The sequence below is a fragment of the Chaetura pelagica genome, unplaced genomic scaffold, assembly GCF_000747805.2.
Source record: "Chaetura pelagica isolate M959 unplaced genomic scaffold, ChaPel_1.0 scaffold285, whole genome shotgun sequence".
Lineage (NCBI taxonomy): Eukaryota > Metazoa > Chordata > Aves > Apodiformes > Apodidae > Chaetura > Chaetura pelagica.
Window position 1 is genome coordinate 712,814 of NW_009953481.1, and position 21,159 is coordinate 733,972.

General features: G+C 39.0%; 1 protein-coding gene across 1 annotated transcript; it reads right to left on the reverse strand.

Annotated features, from left to right (window-relative positions):
* Positions 1 to 6,718: 6,718 nt before the first annotated feature.
* CCDC82 (coiled-coil domain containing 82) lies at positions 6,719 to 20,749 on the reverse strand. Its single transcript, XM_009998510.1, has 7 exons — positions 20,204 to 20,749; positions 19,532 to 19,763; positions 17,994 to 18,086; positions 15,867 to 15,991; positions 14,865 to 15,035; positions 7,371 to 7,556; positions 6,719 to 6,833 (listed from the first exon to the last, which is right to left on the reverse strand). The coding sequence occupies exons 1-7, from the start codon at positions 20,747 to 20,749 to the stop codon at positions 6,768 to 6,770; spliced, it is 1,419 nt and encodes a 472-aa protein (XP_009996812.1). The 3' UTR covers positions 6,719 to 6,767.
* Between the last annotated feature and the right edge of the window lie 410 nt (positions 20,750 to 21,159).

Consider the following 21,159-nt stretch of genomic DNA (forward strand, 5'->3'; position numbering starts at 1 on the left):
GGGCCGCCGCCGCCGCCGCCGCTCCCCGGGGGGTGTTAGCATGGGAGGAAGCCAAGGAAATCCCCGTTCCCCTCCTCGCTCGGTACCTGGGTGCCGGGCCACGCTGGGCGGCCGCTCCGCCGCCCGAGCAGCCTTCGCGGAGCGCAGCCTCCCGCTCTCCCTCCTCTCCCGGCGGCGAGACCTTCAGGCGAGTACGAGGGAGTTCTCAAATAAATCACGGCGCTGCGCTCCTCTACCAGCTGGATTTCTCTGGAACAGACGGTAGAAAAACAAGCAGTGCCTTCTAGGGCGCTTTCATGCACGGGATGATGCGCGGCACGAGGTCAGGCTTGGGATGTGGGAGCTCCAGGCTCCTGACATGTGCTTCTTGGGTGTCCGAGGCAAGTCACGCAGCGCCTACACTTCGGTTCCTCCCTGGGAAAGCCACCGTCTTGGTGCTTCTCTCGCCTGACTTCTTTGTTTGGAGCAGGGGTGGCCAACTGTGAGATCTGGCCCCCAGCACTGGCCTTACTGCAACTGGCAGCCGTCAGGTTCTGCGTGTTGCTGTAGGTGAGCTGTGAAGGAGGATGCAGAAATAGCTGGGAGCCTGTTGGCTTTATTAAAGCAATACACCGTTGTGCTACTGTGGCTCTATTAGCTGAATTCCCAAATACCTCTTTGGGAGTAAAAATGGCATCCAAGCATGCAGACACATCCCTGATGGAAAGCCTTTGAAGTCTTTCAGGACTCTACAGTCCCTCATGTAAGGGTGTATATAATCTCCTTTAGTTCCGTGGTGGGTTCACTCAGAAAAAATACCCACACTTGATGACAACATACTGGGAGCATTAAGCTGAGGATGAAGAGGAACTATGTGATAACCCTTCCAGGTAGTTTCATCCCCTTCCAGGGTCACACATGTAAATGCTTTCAATGTCAATGGTGAAATGACACATTCCTGGAAATTCTGCCAAAATACATAAAAGATAGGCAGCCTTGGACATACGGAAAATATGAAAGCCCTCGCTTTTATGCCCCCCATTTCCTTCATGTCACAACAAACATCCATGTGGGTTTCCAGGATCCGTCTGTGTGAGTGGCAGCCAAAGTCCCCAGCACATTCAGACCCACGTTTGCCCCAGCAAAGACTTTGATTCTTCACTGAGGTACAAGGTCCAGGGAAGCCAGGTTTGTGGATGTGCTGTGGTCAGAGGAAGGCATTATTGCTAACAGGAAGATTTTTTTTTTGCTTAACCTTGAACAACTGAGGAAGACTGGGTTAATAATTGATACACAACAGTAGCATGCACCTGTTGAGAACAATGGGCTGGCAGTGTTGAAAAAAAAAAGTGAAATTTGAATGTTTGTAAAATAAAGAGACAGAGTTGCCTTTGCTCCAGGCCCTGCTTTTATTCCTTCTTTATGGCTCTGGTGTCACTGCTGGGTTTAAGAGGAACAGTCACAGAACGCACATGGAACAGTAACACACAAACTTCACGGAGAACAAGCAAGGGTGTTTTCAGTGAAGTCTTGGCTGGGGTTTTCGAAGTTGCTCTGGGACTAGGAAATTGGTGGTGCTACTCGTGAAGATACCAGGGTGGCTGCAGAAATTCTTTCTCTTGAAAGATTTTGTAGAAACTCAGAGAACGATCTTTCAAAACAAAGATTTTGGAATTTTAACTTCAGGCGTTTAAGATTAGCTTTTTGCCAAGCAGCATCTCATGTATTGTGTGGTTTAACACACTCCTCTCAGGGAGAGAGACGGGCGCTTGCGGGGCTGCGCTGCGAGTCGGGGCTGCGCTGCGAGCCCCGGCCGCTCAATACACAGCGAATGCTGCCCCCGGTGGTTCAGAGGGGGAAATACCCCAAATCCATCCCTCAGCTTCTCAAGCGTTGTCCGGAAAGCCCTGGCGAATGTTCCCAGCCCCTGGATACCGCTATCATTTTTGGTTTGGCTAGTTGTCACTTTTCTTAAAAGCAAAGGGTTCTTAGGATCATCTTAACATCACTCAAGATTCGTGTCATAGACATTCTAATAAGCTCAGACAAGATAAAACATTAACATAACGAGTCCTGAATAATTAATTACTTTTTTTTTCCCCTTCTGTCAAGATTAATTTGTGACCTTTTTACATCCTATTGTAATCCCACATGAGCTGTCACGCTTGAGCATTTTTTTCTGTGTGAATTCACTACTGCTGTGGAAGCTCTGAGTCCTCTAGCAGCAAAGCACTTACTTGTGCTGGGTTCACAGCCAGGAGTTCTCACCATAGATGTCCCACTGTGCTAGTAACTTGCCAAAAATGGAACAAAAAGACTGTGCTGAACTTATGGCACTTTAAAACTTAAGTACCTGCTTAAATCCAGGTGTATACCTCCTTCATTTGTGTTTAGAAATCAAATTACTTCAAAGTTATATTATCAAATTACTTCAAAGTTATATTAACTCCTCCAGAACAGCAGATGTCTAATATCAGTCCTGTGCAGGATTTTGCAAATAAAAGCTGTGACTTTTCAGGCATTTCCATTATTTGCTGTTCAGTGGGGATTCTCAGCCACTTTGAATGACCACAGTTAGATATATGTATTTCCTGGGGTAATCCCAGCTAGGCAGGCTCCCATACTGTGCCACTGCCATATCATGCAGCTCACCTGGTAAATTGTTTAACTTTGGAAGCAGAGTCTGACTGCACCTGAGTCAGTTTTCTTGTCCTTAAATTTTGCTCTGTTAAATCTGCAAAAGTCTGTTTCGGGTGTGCTGGATGTTTCTTTTGGAGTGGTATTTTATTTACATGTAGTTATCTAGCACACCCACTCTGTTTATCCAGACAGATTTAAAGAAGGATAAAACTACAAGTCTTTATCCAAATAAAAGTAAACTAGAGGAGCTACACATGGGAATTGCCTGTAGGTGCCTACTGAACTGCTAGAAATAGCTGCTTTTTGGAAACAGGAGAAGCCTTCACTATTGAAAAAATTACAGTAACAGCTATCTACTATTAGCAAAGTTTATCAACCCATTTGATCCACAAATGACTTTCCAGAAGCTGAGAGACACAAAGAGATGAATAACTTCTTGTCACACTTCACTCCAAGAACTGGACATAGAATATGGACTGGAAAGTGCCTTCTCTCCCAGGACATCACCTTAGTGAGCCTGATCCTGTGCAGAAATGCCTTGTGAGAACTTCATCATTATCTGGAGTCTCCAGTTACAGGAGAGCAGATTATCAAAACATTACAGAAACTAAAGTAATTTCCAAGTATGATAATTGATCACCCATGCCAAGTCTAATCACATTCTGAGCTTTCTTCATTGTTCCATTAAGACAGCTACTTTATCTTAATTAGAGCTACTACTTCAAAAATTAACACTAAAGACAATTAAAAATGCCCTATAAGAACAAACATTTTATCTTCTCACCCCCTAACTTCACTCAACTTCTCCCAATGTGGGAAAAGAAGTATGAAAGATTGGTCAGACTTCTGACTTCTCCCATCATTAGGTATTTGCAGGTTTTTTTCTAGAAATATTCTGAGTATTTCCACATATATAGAAAGTCTCAGGGGGTAAGAGTGCTCTTCATGCTGTACAAGTATATAAAGCCAGTCTTGGAAAATTTAAATTTTTACATATATGGTTCTTCTAAATAATCTTTTAATTTCATGTGGTGAAGAAAAATATAAACATTTAATGATACTTCACATTCTCTGTGTTGTAGAAACTCTTCAGGTAAAGCAACAGCCACAAAAACAGTATCACTTCCTTTAATCTCAGTGAGGGGAATATCAAAGTTGAAGAGCAACTATGCACACACAAACATTATGTCAGCCCCTGCCAAGCCAAATCAAGTATCAGTTTCCTATTGAAATAGGAATCAGTATAATAGGCATGTTCTTAGCCAAACTAGTGATGTCACAGACAAGATTAGTAAAACTATGGAGGCACCTTTCCATGAAACTCTTAACAGGATACTTTTGTATCTCTGTTAAGAGACAGAAAAACATAAGATCTGGAAAAAAATGCTTTCAGTAACAAGAAGTAGATAGTTCACACTTTTTACGTGAACCAAGAGGAGGTGAGAAACAGAACCTGGGATGTGGCAGATATAAAAAAAATGAGTAGAATTAATCACTGGAATAACTTGTCAATTTTAATTTTCAATCAAAATGTATGTATTCTTGACTTATTACCAGTAATCAGCAAGCCAAAATTTCCCAGTTATTTTTTTTAACTTCATAGCAACAGTTTAAATGTGGCAAAATGAGAAACAGACCATTCATTTTCATGGCAAATCTTTAAATAAAAAAATCATACAGTCTTGAGAGTTTACAGGAAATTCAGGAGGTGGCAGAAATTAAGACCAGTAAGGAAAGCTGTGTGGACACACTCCATTGTGTGCTACAAACCCCATTTATTTCAGAATAGTCTTCATTTGTAAGAATAAAGCTACACCAAACATAAATGTTATTTTATTATTCTAGGGAAGCCAACAAAAGTGAACATAGAGAAGTGGGGCATCAAGGGGCATTACTTTTCTGAAAAGGGATATATTCACAACAGATTCCCGAGAAGTTGATGGGTGCATTCCCACCAATATTCCCAGAAGAACAGGAATGAAGAAGGAAAAAGAATACAGAGTACTTCCTTCAGCTTTGGCAACCAGGGAGATAGGTAGAAGATAAATAAAATCTCAGAATATTTACATCTCTAACTCATAGTTAAGGTATGGAAATAACATCTTCAATCTAAGTTTATTTGAGATTAATTCTCAATCTATTTACTGGGACTTTTCATCTTTGAAAATGTTTGTAAATCTCGTATCTGTATGTGGTACAATGAAGAACTGATTATCTTAGCTCACTCTAATAGCATATAAACCCCTTAAAATATAAAAACAGTTTCTTAAAATGAATGCTGGAAAAAGAGAATTGAATGACAAATCTAATCTATGAGAAAGAGATGTCCCCCATCAAGTGATACACCTGGCAGCGGCTGCCTAGCTGATCAGCATATGTGTTACTAGTAGAGTGGCATAACAAATGCAGGGAGTTCTTATGGACAAATCCATGATAAATTAGTTTCATTAGTTTTGCTTCTGAGAGAGCAACTTGATAAAAGAATCTAGAGTGTTAACAGTAGCTTATCTTTTACCAAATTGCTCAGCCACAAGACTAACAGAAGAGTATGTGCATACAGAGGATGTAGGAACAGTTCCTAACTGGATTCAAAACCCTGTCTCTTCTATCTTATCTTAGGCTACAACTAATTAATTTTATATGCAGCATAAAGTACAGGGACAGAATCATAGAATGGTTTGGGTTGGACACGACTTCCAAAGATCGTCATGGCCAGGGACACCTTCCACTAGATGAGGTTGCTCAAAATCCCACCCACCCTGACCTTGCACACTTTCAGGAAAAGGACATCCATAACTTCCCTAGGAAACCTGTTCCAGCATCTCACCACTCTAATTGTAAAAATTTGTCTGACCAATCTAAATCAATCCTCTTTCTCTCTCAGTATATGTTAAAAAGCCCCTTCAAGTATTGAAAGGCCACCGTAATGTCTTCCTGGAGATGTCTCCAGGCTGAACAAACCCCACTCTCTCAGCCTGTCTTCATAGCAGAGGTGGTCCAGCCCTCAGATCATCTTTGTGGCCCTCCTCTGGACTCTCTCCAACAGCTCCATGTCTTTCTTGTTCCGGGGTCCCGAGAGCTGGATGCACTACTACAGCAGTTGGAGTCTCAAGGGAGTGAAGGGCAGGAATCACACCCCTTGAACTGATAGCCACTTTTTTTGATGCAGCCCAGGATACAATTGGCTTTCTGGGCTGTAAGTGCACATTGTCAGCTCACGTCCAATTTTCAGAATGGATGATACTTAACCCTTCCTAACTCCTCAAAAATCTACTCTCCTGGCTCCAAAGAACTTCGATTTGTGCTTTGTGCTGTTCAGGTAAGCCATTATTCACAATGCTGAATCCTCCTGTTAAGTTACACTGGAGGAATTCTTGCTTATCTTGCACAGCCAGATTAATCCATTATCTTAATTTTTAAGTTACTGCAAGGTTTTGCCATTATGACTGCACAACATAATTTGATGCTTAAAATCTCTGTAAATTGCCTGAGCTGCTTATCACTGTGGGCCTGAGTGTTCTCTGAGATGGCTAAACCAGACTCAGTCTGTATGACGCCTATAATGTGACTCATCACCTACTCTCTAAAGAGAGGAATGACTACTGTGCTGCAAATGTAGTCAGGACTACTGAATATTTCCTCTGTTGCCTTGCAACAGTCTATACTGATTCCTCAGAAGGGAAACAGATCTTTGTATTTGGGTCCTGTTTATCATAATTATCATTCCAAATGCTTGGACTTACTTGCATATAACAAGGAAGGTAAGATGCAAGTCATGTGTTCTTGTAGAACATGGCCTTACCTTTGCAAATATGCCTACTGCTAAAGGGCTCAGCATCTCCCACCATCCCTACAATGTAGCCCAATATAAGCAGGTGGAAATTTTATTTCACAGGTAAACAGATATTAAGATGTTACTTTTAAGAACAGAAGGAAAATTAAAGTGACCTATGCAGTAAGATGGGAAGGACTCATTTGGTAAAACAGATAAGAAAAAAAGATACAGCACATTCTCAAACAGTAGTTTAAAGGCATATGGATTTAAATATAACAGAGCCTAAAATGACTCTTAAAGACCAAACAGAGATAAAGTGCATGCAGGCCATCCAATTTTTTACAAGATGTCTTTCAAAGAGCTGTATGACCACTTAATCTATTTTCTCTTCTTGGAAACTGTCTGCATCATTCATGTAGTCTTCAAGATCATTATATCTCTGCAAATAAAATAAAATCTGTATTATTTCATTAATTTTTAATAACTGAATTACATAAAAACTGCTTTTTCTTTCTCTTCAATACAAGCATGCCAATAACAATTCAGAAGCAATGACATCTAAAAGCTTGCTAAATGCAATTGTAAGTTATCTCAAAATAGTACATAAAATGTTTCTGAATAATTCAAAGTATTTCAGCATAAACAGAAGAGTAAAATATTCTTGCAGTGCCTCACATACGTGTTTCCAATCTTTCTAAGTCACAGCTTGAGTTTGTTGTGTTGCAGCTTTTGAATGAAACAGGAGCCTGCCCAGCATCCAGAGATCATGCAGCTGTCAAAAAGCTTAACGTCCAAAACTGACACAAACTCTCTGCAAACACAGCAGCCCACCACTGTTGGAGAGACTAGGTCAGTACAAGTGGATGTATGGTTAAGCTGAGTGGTGTTATTCAGAACTGATTAGTTCAATCAGACATTTTATCTCAGCTTACTTTTAGATACTTGGAAAAGGATATGTCAAATAACTCAGCTGTACCTTCCGAATCCACCCGCTGTCGTCCAACTGGCTGAAAAGCCGTTCGACTGTGTCTTTGACTGGTTCCTCCTTAACACCATCCAACTCAGTGAAGGTGCTGCAATCCACATACACCTTGTATTTGAAATGCTTCAAATTATGATAAACTCTTGTACGATTTGCACACACCACACCAACCTTCAAGACCTAGGCCAAAGTGAAAAGATCATTCTCTCTGACAGAATTGTGATTATCCTGACAATATAAAGAATGGACAAGTCAGTCAAATTAAGATTTTTTTGAATAATGAAATAAACAGAATGACACTACATGCATAAAGTCAGCACAAAATCATGTAGTTTTCACAGCCACAGCAGAATTTTTTAGCAGGCAGGCAGCCAGCAAGTCTATGCAATGGCAGCTTATCAGTACTGTTTCCTTGCAAACAAAACCATGTTTATAATAGGTGGTATTTTTCCTATCTTCTGGTGGAACTCTGTTACAAAATCACTAATATTTTAGACAACCATCATGTTGTGAAGGCAGACTAAGTGAAATTATTTGATTACTTTTGCTTAATATGTAGTCCTTCCTAGGGACATGAAACCCCAGTTCTTGCATTTTGTAGACTGAATAATAATCAAGAAATACATATGAATACAAACAGATATATGCCTAGATAAATATATAGAGACTGGATTTCATAAAAATAAAATCTGAGGTTTTAAACAATGCAAATGTTAATCTGTAACTGTCTGGAAGGGATAGAAATCAAAGCCTCTGCATCTCACAGTTATTACCAGTTTTACTTCTAGAATTTCCATGCAGAAAAGACAAAACTGTCTTATTAACAGTTTTCTTTATAGCAGTGTTTATAGATAAACAAATACTAAATACAGATGTAAATACATAATCAGATAATGGATTAGAGTAGATTCATTATGATCTATCAGCACTAACATTACATACAAGCAAGTGTTTGCACTCGTCTTGAACTCAGATTTTACACAAAGATGTTAAGCATTGAAGGTGTTTACCTGGAAATACTGGTAATATACTGGTTACATGAATCACTGGCAATCCTAAATCTTCACTAAGAGTATGTAAAATTGGAGGAATGAGGAGAGAGAAAGAGTCAAAATTCCATCTGCATTAAGGACATCCTGCATGTCATGACTGTAAGTTTTGTCCCATTTCCACAAGAGGGGTTCAAGCACATGCAATGGCAAACCAGAAGAAGAAAGAAACAATTCCCTGTTAAGTGACCCACAGATGCACCAATTACTACTGCAACCCATGGAAACAAAGCCTATCAGGTAAGAAACCTACACCTGGCTGGTTTTCGGAGGTCAGGTTTTCTACACTCAAAAGCAACATAATTAATACAAGAGCAAAGAAATTCAGCTCCTGATGCATACAGCAGAAACTGATTTAGTTTTACTAAAAAAACCCCATCCCATCAACTTAGCCTCCAGCATTGTTTTGGACTGATGTCTTGTCACACCTTTGTGAGTAACATGCAGGTAAATGGCTTAAGGTCAAAGTTCTTTGCACCAGTAAAGCAAGCTGTGGTTGTATTGCTATTTCAGACTACATGCACTCATCTAAAAAAACCCCAACCATGTTATATATTGCAAAACTATTTCTTCAGAGCCACCACAGTGATACCCTTTATTGCTGCCACTGGTTATAATCTGAATACTCTTAAATAATGATAAGGCCAAGTTTTAATCAATGCTCACAGCCCACATTTTCAGGAAACTTTTCCAAATGCATGCCCAAACGTTTGCATCTGTGAGCAGTTCCCCAGAACACCTGACCTACTTATGCAACCTAGTTCTAGCATTACTTACAGACAATGGCAGTAACAGAAAAGCCTATTTATATTTATAAAGATTAAAGAAACTACTTTTATATTTATGTGCTATTTATGTATTATCTCATATTTATGACACTACTTAATTTCTTAAATACATTAACCAGCAGTTCAACTGATCTAAGTAGGTGTATCACTGAAGTCAACAGAGACACACTCACTTAAATGAACTTCCGATCTGCCCTACAGCAGATGGTTATTAACTGAAAATTTAACAATGCCAAGATAAAAAATTCCTATTCCTATATTGCAATTCTCTACTGATCATGTACATGTACAGTTCCACCTCCTTCTCTCCCTAAAACTGAACAGCTAAGGCTTGTGTTTGATGCTATAGGTGCTTCTGAAGTGCAAGATGTACCAACCAATGCCTAACCTTGATTCAATCAAATTTTTAGAAGTATCAATTCAAATACTGAAACAAGCAAGAACTGAGCTCAGGTGTTTCAGACAGCATTTCAGAATTTTTCAAGTATCCCAAGCAATGAGGTGCAGCACCTGCAACTTTATGTGATATAAAATAGGAGGTATCATTCTGCATCAAACCTACAGCTCAGTTCTTTCCCTGAGTCAACAGTTCACAGCAAGTATTTAGGAAGTTAGTACAAGGGCTGGGCTCTTTTTCCCAGGCAACTAGCAACAAGACAAAAGGGCATGGCCTCAAGCTGCTCCAGGGGAGGTTCAGGTTGGAAATTAGGAAGTACTTCCTCACGGAGAGGGCAATTAGACATTGGAATAGACTTCCCAGGGAAGTGGTGGAGGCACCATCCTTGGATGTGTTCAGGGAAAGGCTGGATGTGGCACTTAGTGCCATGGTCTAGCTGATGTGGTGGTGTTAGGTCATAGGCTGGACTTGATGATTGTAAAGGTCTTCTCCAGCCTTGGTAATTCTGTGATGTGGAATGAACATCAGAATGATCATAACATTACCATACAGCTTCTAACAGTCAACAGTTAAGACAGTTCATATCAGCCCAACTACCATGTTCCACAGTGTGGAAGAACCTTCCTCAAGAACCTGCCTAATCCCTTTTGGGACCCACTAACACTTTTTGCTTCCGAATTATCTTGTGGCAGTTAAGTTCTGTAGCTCATTCATGTGAAGTATAAAGTATTTCTACATCGGAGAAATGCCAAATGGCAAATAGCTAAATAGCATATAATGTAATTATGTGCTGTGTTTTTAAAGCAAGAAAGACTGTCTAAAAATACAGTGCTATTTCAGAATGCAGCTTTGGAAAGAATCTCAGTACCGTACTCATTCTAATTTTTTTCCCCTTGCAGTTCTCAGTGACTCTCTCCTAATTCTTAACTTATCTGCTCAATGCTCAAGCTGGCCGTATCAGCCAAAGTTGTGTTAAACCGCTTTGTATGGAATTCAGAAGCATAGCCTGACCACAGCACAACACATAGTGACTGAATTTATGTCCTCTAAGTGTGATTAAAATGGAAGCAGAACACCAAGACAGCGAGTAGAAAACAGTTTATAACCCAGGTGACACAGGAGCAAAGAAGTGTGGGGAACACCTATTCTCCTAAACTGTTTGATTCTCCCTGACCAGGGAGAAATGAGAGTTGGCAGCTACACACAGAACAATCACTGTAAGCCTAAGCAGAAACAGAACAGCTGTTTCTCTTCTCTTTCTACTGGCAAAGCAGAATACTTCAGAGATGAGAGAAAAGGAAAGTTTTATGCAGAAGATTGGAGGTCTGTTTTTGTTCTCTCCACATACACTTTTCTCAGGTATTTTTGAATAAACCTTTAGAAAACAGACCAACTATGTGTTTCCATTCAATCTGATCTGCCAGTGCCAAACTGCCTTCTCTTTCAGTCATTTCAGTTCTTGAAGTGCCAGTTCTATGTAGCTTTCTGTGCCTTTTGTCTTTTTTTCTCAATTGGCAGGACAAGTTGATCAATGCATTATCAGCAGAACTTCAAAGACTACTTGAGAACAGTACCTTTAGCAGTCTGAATTACAGGTCACCATAAGAATGTTGCATTACAAAGGCACTACCAAAAATTACTGAAAAGTGCCTGGTAACTTTCTCTCCTGAGTCTGTCCTACAGCCCCTGAGCTATACTGAGCATGCACACAGCAGCATCTCACCAGATGCTGGAGTACACAGGGTAAAAAAAGCTCTAATTTTCTACTGTTAAACTGAAAAGAAAAAAAATTAATGAACAAGTTAGTTCAATATTCAGTAGGCTATTTCAAGCTTTTTCTGAACTGAAAAATAGTCAGTGCTTTATGTAGAAGATTGCTTGGACAGCAGTGAGGGAATTGCTACTGTTATTTTCATGTTTAAGTTGGAAGTTGAGTAAAGATTAAATTATTGTGCTAGTTCATATTACTTCTGGTTAGTAAGGGATACACTGCCCCTGAAAAACTGAAGATTTTAAAATTAGCAGTCTACATTCAGAGACCTGTGCATAAGGAACAACAATTGTAGGATGGATTGCAGTATCAGTGCTAGAATGGTTGCCAAGGACTTTCTGCTTTCCTGCAATAAACAAGGGGAAAGGCCTTGCTGAAAAAGCCTAGCTCTCTTGATTGTCATGCACACACAGACTTAACAAAGCAGTGTATTAACAAGTACTGTTCCAAAGGGTCTATAATCTATTTAAGAAAAACTGTGGCACAGATTTGCCTAAATTCTGCATTGCACGCAGAGGCCAGTATGATGACATGATAATCACACTGAGACCCCTCAAATCTCTAAGGTAGAAAGTTCCAAACAACACATTTTTGAGCTTCAGTAATGTGTACTTCCAGTTTAACGAGAGCTTCACTTTATTTTTATCTAACAAATCCTACTATATTCCTTTTCAAAATATATTGTAAATACGACTTGTCCTGACACTCTTTTTCTTTTCAGCAAATACTGTGAGGAACTTCAGCTGTATTTTCAAAGAAAATAGGCTGCCCAGAGAGGCACTGGAGACATTCAAAACCTGCCTGGATACATTCCTATGTGATGTGCTCTAGGTGATCCTGCTCTGCCAGGAGAGTTGGACTAGATGATCTTTTTGAGGTCCCGTCCAACCCCTAAGATTCTGTGATTCTATGAAAAGGTATCTACCTTCTTTGTCTCTGTAAGGGAAGAAAGACAGAACTTGGATATCAGCTAGGTACACAAATATAGCCATATTTTACTCCTGACAAACTGTGTGCTTTGAGTTTATGGTAAGAGGTCACAAATCATGTTACTTGAAGAGGTCATATGCATATCTAACCATAACAGTTACCGGTAGCTGCAAATTTGAAGGGAAGATCCCTAAATATTAGGAACACCTATGTTCTTAAGAGTCAAAGTCTTGAGAAGTGTCAAGTGGGAAATGTAACAAAATTGACTGCTCAAGTCATTTAAAATGACAGCCTAGTGCAATGTTATGCAACAGCATGAAAGATGTGTTTCATTCCAACAATACAATTTAATCCAAAATGTCTTAGTAGAGACAACTGAGCGAGAAAAAGATGCAAGACTACCTGAATGAAATGCCTTCTACTTTGGACAAGTAGTTTTGGTAATGCAGAAACAATGAAAAGGCTCTAATAAAATGTACTGAAGTAGTAAGGAACAAGTCTTCTCAAAAGGAGATCAGCAATTTCAAGTGTCAATGCAACCAAGATGTTTGCCCTGGATGAATAGTTATATGGGAAACAGCAGATGTGAAAAAAATCTGAAGAATGAAGCAGAAAATTCTGACTAGGCTGCATTAGGACTATAAACATGACAGTGGCATTATTTCTCTCAGCATTCTGACCTAGAACAAACAAGAACAGTCAGAGTGCACATGCACACTCAAAATGCTGGAGGCACAGTAGCCACAGAATGAGCAAACCTAGTGGCCTAATGTAGGAATAACCTTACTTTTAACTTGTAAAATAGAAACCACAATAATTAAATGGAGATGACTGTCCTTCATACAGAAAGTTACTTTTATAATGTTTCTAAAAGCTAATCAATGCAAGATTCCTGGTGGGAAAGTCTTAAGGGCATTACAGGCATGCATAAAGAAAAAGAGTTTTCAAGTGATCTAATTCCAATGAAAAGGCATTCTGATATTTAGAATATATGTAAATCTAAGGCAAATTACATTCCTGATTTAAAGCCTCAGATTCCTGGCATACAGAGATAGGATCTATTAAAGATTTAAAAAAAGTAATGGTATTTTTCAGGTACTAGGTGAACACCAGAAATGCCAGGCATGTCCAGAGCATCACCTAGTTATGCAATTTCTTTACCACTAGTTTTCATTAAGATACGCATTTGCTTTAGGACTGTTAATCTTTTATTAAATGTTCTCTGACAAAACAGAAAACTACTTTAGAAATAACTGAGTACTTGTATTAGAACTTGGGTTAGTGTGTCAAACTTCCTGTGTGCTGTCAGTCTCTCTGACACAGTTTCAGACTTCTTCCCCAAGCACAGCAAAAGACAAGCATGCAGAATAGAATGTATAGGTTGCCATGTACCTATGGGTTCCTTTTTGCCCTGGATGAGACTCAGACTTAAGAGATTTAAAGCAGAGATAAAATTGAAGTAAATGTCAATTTTGACTTCAAGGCAAGAGTTATCAATAAACCTTACTGTATGTCTTAGAGCTCTTTATTTTAATTAAGTCCAGCTCATGGCTGGGTATACTTACTAGTGCTTACTGCAGTGCAAGTACAGCTTGCACTGTGTCCAGCTCTGGAACGCCCAACACAAGAAGGACATGGACCTGTTTGAGCATGTCCAGAGGGCAACAAAAATCATCAGAGGGCTGGAGCACCTCTCTTATGAAGACAGGCTGAGGGAGCTGCTCTTGTTCAGCCTGATGAAGAGGGGAGACTGGGGGGACCTAATAGTTACCTTCCAGTACCTGAAAGGTTGGGAAAGACCTGTTTACAAGAGCACATAATGATAGGACAAGGGGTAAGTGGTTTTAAGCTAGAGAAGCGTAGATTTAGGCTTGACATTAGGAAAAAAATTCTTTAATAAGATGGTGGTGGATCACTGGAACAAGTTGCCTAAAGAGGTGGTGGAGGCCCTATCCCTGGAGACATTCAAGGTCAGATTTGATGAGGCACTAAGCAATCTGTTCTAGTGTGAGATGTCCCTGCTTAGTGCAGGGGGCGTTGGACTCGATTACCTTTAGAGATCCCTTCCAACCCAAGACATTCTATAATTCTACATGTACTGCATCAGGTACTAATATTAAGGTGCAAAAATAGGGAGGAAACAGCACAACAATCATTGTGGTGAAGGCAAGAACAAAGGTCACAGAAAAACATCAGATTTATTTTCTTGATTAGTTAGGTTTACTTGATGATACTTTTCATTACCTTTTCCCCAAGATATAAGAAAGGATGGGGGAAGGGGCAGAGGGGAAAGCCTCTATTAATCCTTTTAAGTTTCTCAGGAACTTCCTTCATAATTCCTAGATAAATCTAAGACTATACTCCTCCAAATTGAAAAATGGTTCTCATATTTTAAAAATTGATAGGGTTTAGACATGGAAATACAGTAGCTTAACTGTGGTATCTAACATTATAGACATTAGATGCATTGATAGGATTTGTATTCTTTGTATGGCTTTCTGTAACACCAGACAAAGCTTAAAAATAATTATATAGGTGTTTGTTTGAAGTTACCTGTTTGTCATCTGACATGAAGTCATCTGCTTCCAAAGTTCTACTGTTATAAAGCTTTCCAGAGAGGATCACATTAAACTTACAATACCGATTCATTTCACAGGCCTGACAAGGCATATTTTCTGAATTTGTCAAGATGATGCGAACATCTGGGTAACAATCCACACGTTCCTGAAAAACAGATTTCAAATAACATTAAAGAATCTCCATAAACTGAAAGATGCCTCAGGTAGGCTGCTGAGTACTATGGAGTCACATAACATTAATGCAGCAGAAACCGAAGAGATTCATAACTGAACTCTTTCACCATTCACTTGCAAACATAGGCCTTCTCAATAATTTTCCAACACTTCACTCAGTTCTAGTTCATTAATTCTTTCTTTCAACTTCAGACCTAAAGAATATCTCCTGCATCCTTGCACTTATTTTTCTTGTCTGTTTTATTTTTTTCTTTTCTTTTTCTTTTTTTTTTTTTTTTTTGAGAGGGTAGGGGTGCAATTCCATCAGCTGACCTAGATCAAATAAATGTTCTGTATCTCTCTACTGGGCATACACCATTATTACAGTTCTAGTAATCTGCATACAATTAGTAGGTTACTGCATAGTGACTTCTTTTATGTTGTTTTAAAGTAGTAGAAGTTTCATTATGAATGCATTGGTTTGTCTTTTTGTGGGAGGAGGGAGAAATTTTGTCATAGCACTTAGCGAGTCACAAAAAATCCTCAAAAAGTCAAGTTAGCAGGAGAAGTATTCAGGTAACTGAGAAGATTCTGTTCTGTTACCTGAATGTTTATTTGGTTATAAACAAATAAAATACTTTTCATATTGATAAGTCTCAAAACAAGTTATACAAGATAAAGACCATAAATTTTCTATTAAAAGTATATATAATTACAGATATGATTGTACCTTTACTGAGAATTACAGTATTTAAAAAATATATCTATCAGTCATAGTATGACTCAGACCCTACTCCACTACTTAAAAGTAGAAGCTACATACTTTGTATCGGTCCTTCCAGCGACTTCTAGAGATTAAGTTCTCAAGACGAGGCTGAATGAAGCGGTCATCCAAATAATGCAGTGAGAGCAACATATCTTGTGCATACTTCTTTTGTCTTGTTCCATCTGTTCAGTGAGAATCATTACTAATTTGCTGACCACTCTATGTTGTACAAGTTTCTTCAAATAAAATTTTCAAGGACATAATGCTTCTGCATACTAAGAACTATCAATGATTTTAATAAATTACTAGTGAAAACATTTGCTACTTTTATCTACAGAAGTGACCCACACATCACTGATAAACTGATGCATTTGATGATTTTTAAAGACTTAATCACAAGAGGTACATAAATAAACTCTACAATCAAAGTTAAAGTGAAAAGCTGTTACCCAAAATGAAGACCCATTAACTCGGATTCCATTTAAAAGAAAAGGGGTGTGGGGGGGCAGGGCAGGAGTGTCTCGCTTTTTGTCCTTTTCTTGTGAACTGTTCATAATGTGTAAGGGCAGAGGTTGCAAACCATGAAAGCAAACTGCACTTGAGCTTCTTCACAGCAGAAATGTTGACAACTCCTTAGTCACTTACAAAGAACACACAGAAACTGACTTTTACACCTCAGCAGCAGAGCTAGATACCCTGAGCTAAGCAGCATAAGTACTTACTTCTAAATAGTTTCTCAAGCAAAAGAAGTAAGCACAGAGATGAGTAAAACTACCAGTATTCCACAAATGTTCCAAATACGTGCTGGACTCCAAGAATTAAACAGGACTTTTCTTAGGTGCAGGCCAGTTTGTACTGTTTTAAACTTCAGCATGTATAGACATGCAAAGTAATACAGTTATGTTCCCTAGTCTTTTAGTAATGTTGTTATTAAAGAAACAGAACCAAGAAGGGTGACTGGCTATCTACCTTTCTGTATAAAACCAGTTAACTGTAATTATCATTATAGGCATCATAATCATAATTATTTATTTTTCACGTGCATTTACACACAAACATTTTCAATAAGTCAATTAAAGTAAAAAGCTATGCTAGATCATAAAGAAAAATCCCTCACAATGAAGTGTGAACTCTACTACTAAAGTAGCTGCTCTTGATTCAAACTAATTAACAGATTCAATTCCATCAACCCAGAGAAATCTATTCTGTGTTATAAAATATATATCTTAGTAATGTTCATACTATACAATGTTCCTCAGAAAGACAGAACACAACCATCCAGTTCATCTGCATTGCTGACCTACTTCCAGCACCTTGGCAATAAGTTGTTAGCTGTGAAGAGCTGATACAATTTGAAATAGAAGAAAGCAACTACAACAAAAACTGTCAAAGTTTACTTACTACTTTTCATAACCTTGTTTTCATGTGGTAAAACAATACAAAACTAACACCTGGAAGAACTTGGGAGCACAGCCTTTATTCTGAAATCTGTGGTGTACTTCTCCTCATAGCTCCTGAGATCAAAACTTCCTCTCTTTGGCACTTCGCTGACTCCTTCCACAACCTGTCACTGACAATCCTCTCATTAATCCCATCATTACAGTGCTCCTGAAACTACATGTAAATTTGCCATTCAGTCCCACTAGACCAAATGCCAAAAACCACTTCCTCAGCAAGAACGTGACAAGAAGTACTGACTGAAGCTCAAATATGTGTCGTATTTGAAAGCACAGTGTTAAAAAAAAGGAAAAGAAAAAAGCCCACAGTAATCTCTATAACTAAAATTATGTATTCTCTATTAAATTCCTCAGAAAAAAAAAAATTGAAGCATGTCATGTTTTGACAAATCAACTGACGTTGCAATGTTTTCATTGAGATATCTAATTGGAAACTAATTTTGCTTTCATGCTGGAACTGTTAGTCCTGATCAGTAACATAGAAACACTTCCCTGTATCTGAGAATGCCTTCAAGGCTTAAAAGAATTAAGACTATATATTTTTCCCAATATTACTCTATCCTTTTCAGATAGATTCCTCCTCCCCCCTTGCCTAAAGAAAGCAGCAAAAACAAGAAGAGATCTCAGGACTTGCAGTCCTATAATCAGGAGAAACGTATTTCCCTAGAATAACTGTATTTGCATAACTTTACATGCACTATTATACTATTTAATGCAATTTACTTACCATACAGTGAGCCCAGAAAAGTGTCATCAATTGCATTTATGAGGAAAGCCTTTACTATTCTTTGGAAGTGTATGTAATGACCACAGCGAGATACTGGGAAGAAAGCAAAATAACCCAAATTTACTAACAACAACAAAAAGATGTAAACAAAGTTAAAAGTCCTCTAAGAAATTATTTTTTTTCCATTATTGTGAGCTTAGAATTTTAAAGTAATTTAAATATGGCTTTCAAAATAATCTCAATGTACAACATCCACACATTAAGACCCTGCCCTTTAATAGTGCTCCTAATACCAGTGATCTTAATGAATTTTAGCATCCTAAAGTCACACATTCTTTTAGCAAGAAGAGCCCACAGTAAGAACTACAAACACTAAAAAAGGATAATTTGTTCCATGAGTACCAGGAAAACATGCTGCACAGAGAAGGCCAGGCTTATGGTGGTTGTTGGTTTTTTTTTTTCCACATTTCTTTCAAAAACACACAATTCTGCACAGGTCTTTACTTGCTAAGAAATACACAAATGGTTGTGACCATCTCCAACTGACTGTGCAGTCAGTACATAGCTGCTTCTGAACAACATCTGTTACAGCACTAGCATAAAAGTTCTGTTCTCTATGCTCCATCCAGAGACCAGTTTTCAAAAAAATACCAACCTGAGAAGTTTTCTCACTCTATGCAGTTTGGCTGAAATTGACCAATGAATTCAGAGACTCCTACAGACCTGTGCTCCCAAGTCTCGACACCATGGAATAAAAATACGTTCATAAAAAATAATGATACCAAGCCTTGAAAACCCCAAACTCGCGGCAAGAATTTTACATCACTCTCCAGAACAGAGTATGTCCAGAATTAACACAGCTACTCTGCATATATCACAGGATGGATTTGTCACTGTTTCACAGAATCATAGAAAGGTTAAGGTTAGAAAGGACCTTAACGATAATTAGATCCAACCCCCCTGCATGGGCAGGGACACCCACAGGATGAGGTTGCTTAGAGCCCCATCCAACCTGGCCTTAAATACTGCCAGGGCTGGGGCTTCCACGACCTCCCTGAACAACCTGTTCCAGTGCCTCACCACGCTCATAGTAAAGAATTTCCTAATAGCTAATCTAAACCTCCCCTCTTCAAGTTTTAAACCATTGCCCCTTGTCCTCTCACTACATGCCCATGCAAAAAGTCCTGCCCCAGCTTTCTTGTAGGCCCCCTTCAGGTATTGGAAAGCCACTATAAGGCCACCTCGGCACCTCTTCTCCAGGCTCCACAGAAATTACTGCATCATAGGTAGCCTACTTAATCCTAAATCAGCAGATAGGGTTTTCCCTTCCTTCCCCTCCAGTTACACCCTTCCTTTAGTAAGACAGGGAAAGACCCTAAAAGTCTGGTCTGGAAATCAGAGTACTTCCACAATAAATGCAAGTCTTTTAGGAACTTTATCATATACTATTACACAGTACTTGTATTTACAGTCCATTAATATTTATTACAGCTCTATAAGCAAGCTATAGATAGAGTTTTCACTAATATTGATCTTACGGTGTGGGACGTAGTACTCCAGTAACTCGCTATTGGATAGATTTTGTTCCTTCTCCTGTGGCTGGTGTTTACTCTTTACGTGCTCTGTGTTGCCACCACCATCATCTTCTTCCTCTTCCTCTACTATAAAATCTTTCATGCTGTCACTGTCAGTTTCACTACCTTCTGTTGGTGTGAGGGGGAAGTGACAGAGTGATGATTCCTCTTCTGTTTCTCCTTCATCACTAGAAAGCTAATTCAATTTTAAAAGAGAAGAATTTTCAGTATTTGCACTGATGAAATGCTTTATATACTGGTTAAGATTTTTGATCTTATAATAATTTAATTTTTTCAATTAACAAGAAATAAAATGTTTCCAAAAACTAGATCATTCTTTACTAGACAAAAATTACTTTCAGCTTTAAATTAACCACTTCCATGTACCTGTCTCCAGTCATCAGAATGCCTGTAAGGGCAAATGAAAGCAAATTTTTTCCATTCTCTATGTTTCAAAACCAAATTAAACATACAGCACTCAATGTTAATGACAACTGTTAAAATGTGACAGAACTACTGATTTTTCGTTAATAAAACCCAAACCAAATTATTTCCCACTGATTTATAGCTATTAGTCTTCATCTTCCCATACACTCAGTATTTTCTCCAACTGAATTTCAAAGATAAAATCCAGACCTCATAATTTTCACTGCTGAAGTATCTCCGAGTTGCTCTTTGTCTTGCAAGCAGTTTCAATTTTGCAAACACTTCCTGTTTCCTATTAGGAGAAATGTTTTCTGCAGGGCAGGTTTTCTCTGGTTGCTGTTCTTCAGAACTCTCATCTTCATCCATTATACAGTGGCGTTTAGCAAAAACTTTTCTTACAAGTAAATCACTGCCCTCACTTTCATCACTGTCATACAAGACAGAGGAGTTCAGTCTTTTACGCTTCCCATGCACAATGCGTTCATCCTCACTATCTTCTGTTACTTCCCCACCCTGACGTTTTTCTTCCTGATCTGAAAGGCTGCTCTTCACAACAGTTTCATCTTTTTCATCTTCTTCCTCTTCTGATGTGGTAGGCTCTTCCTCCTCAGAGGTACGAGAGGATTCATCACTGCTGTCAAGCAGTATAACCTCCCTTTTAGTGCGTCTCCAATCAACTCGGGATTTGGAAGACAGTTCTGTTCCTGCTGTCTTATTTCTTGTTTCATATCTTCTGACAACTGCTTTCATCTCCATTGGAAGGCTGTGACAACACACCTAAACACAAACTGGTAAAACAAAGCACTTATTACATTACAGAATTATTAAAAAAGAAAAAAAAGTACAATGGGATGCATGTTTTATCACATACATTTATGACTTCAATATCATGAGACACACGCAGAAATCAGCACCAAACAAAACGAAGTGACTTCTGAAGAGGATATAACTTATTCAAAAATTGCAGAAGAGCAGAACTACCCACACCCAGTGTGACCGGACTGGAAAAATCAGCTCTGAAGTGGAGCTACACATCCCATCATCCCCTCCAACACTGGAAGCCGGCAGCGGAAGCAGAGAGCTGCCCTGCTCCTGAGGGGCAGCACACACCGCTCCCGCAGGACCATCGCCCGCAGGACCATCGCCCGCAGGCCGCACGGAGGAGC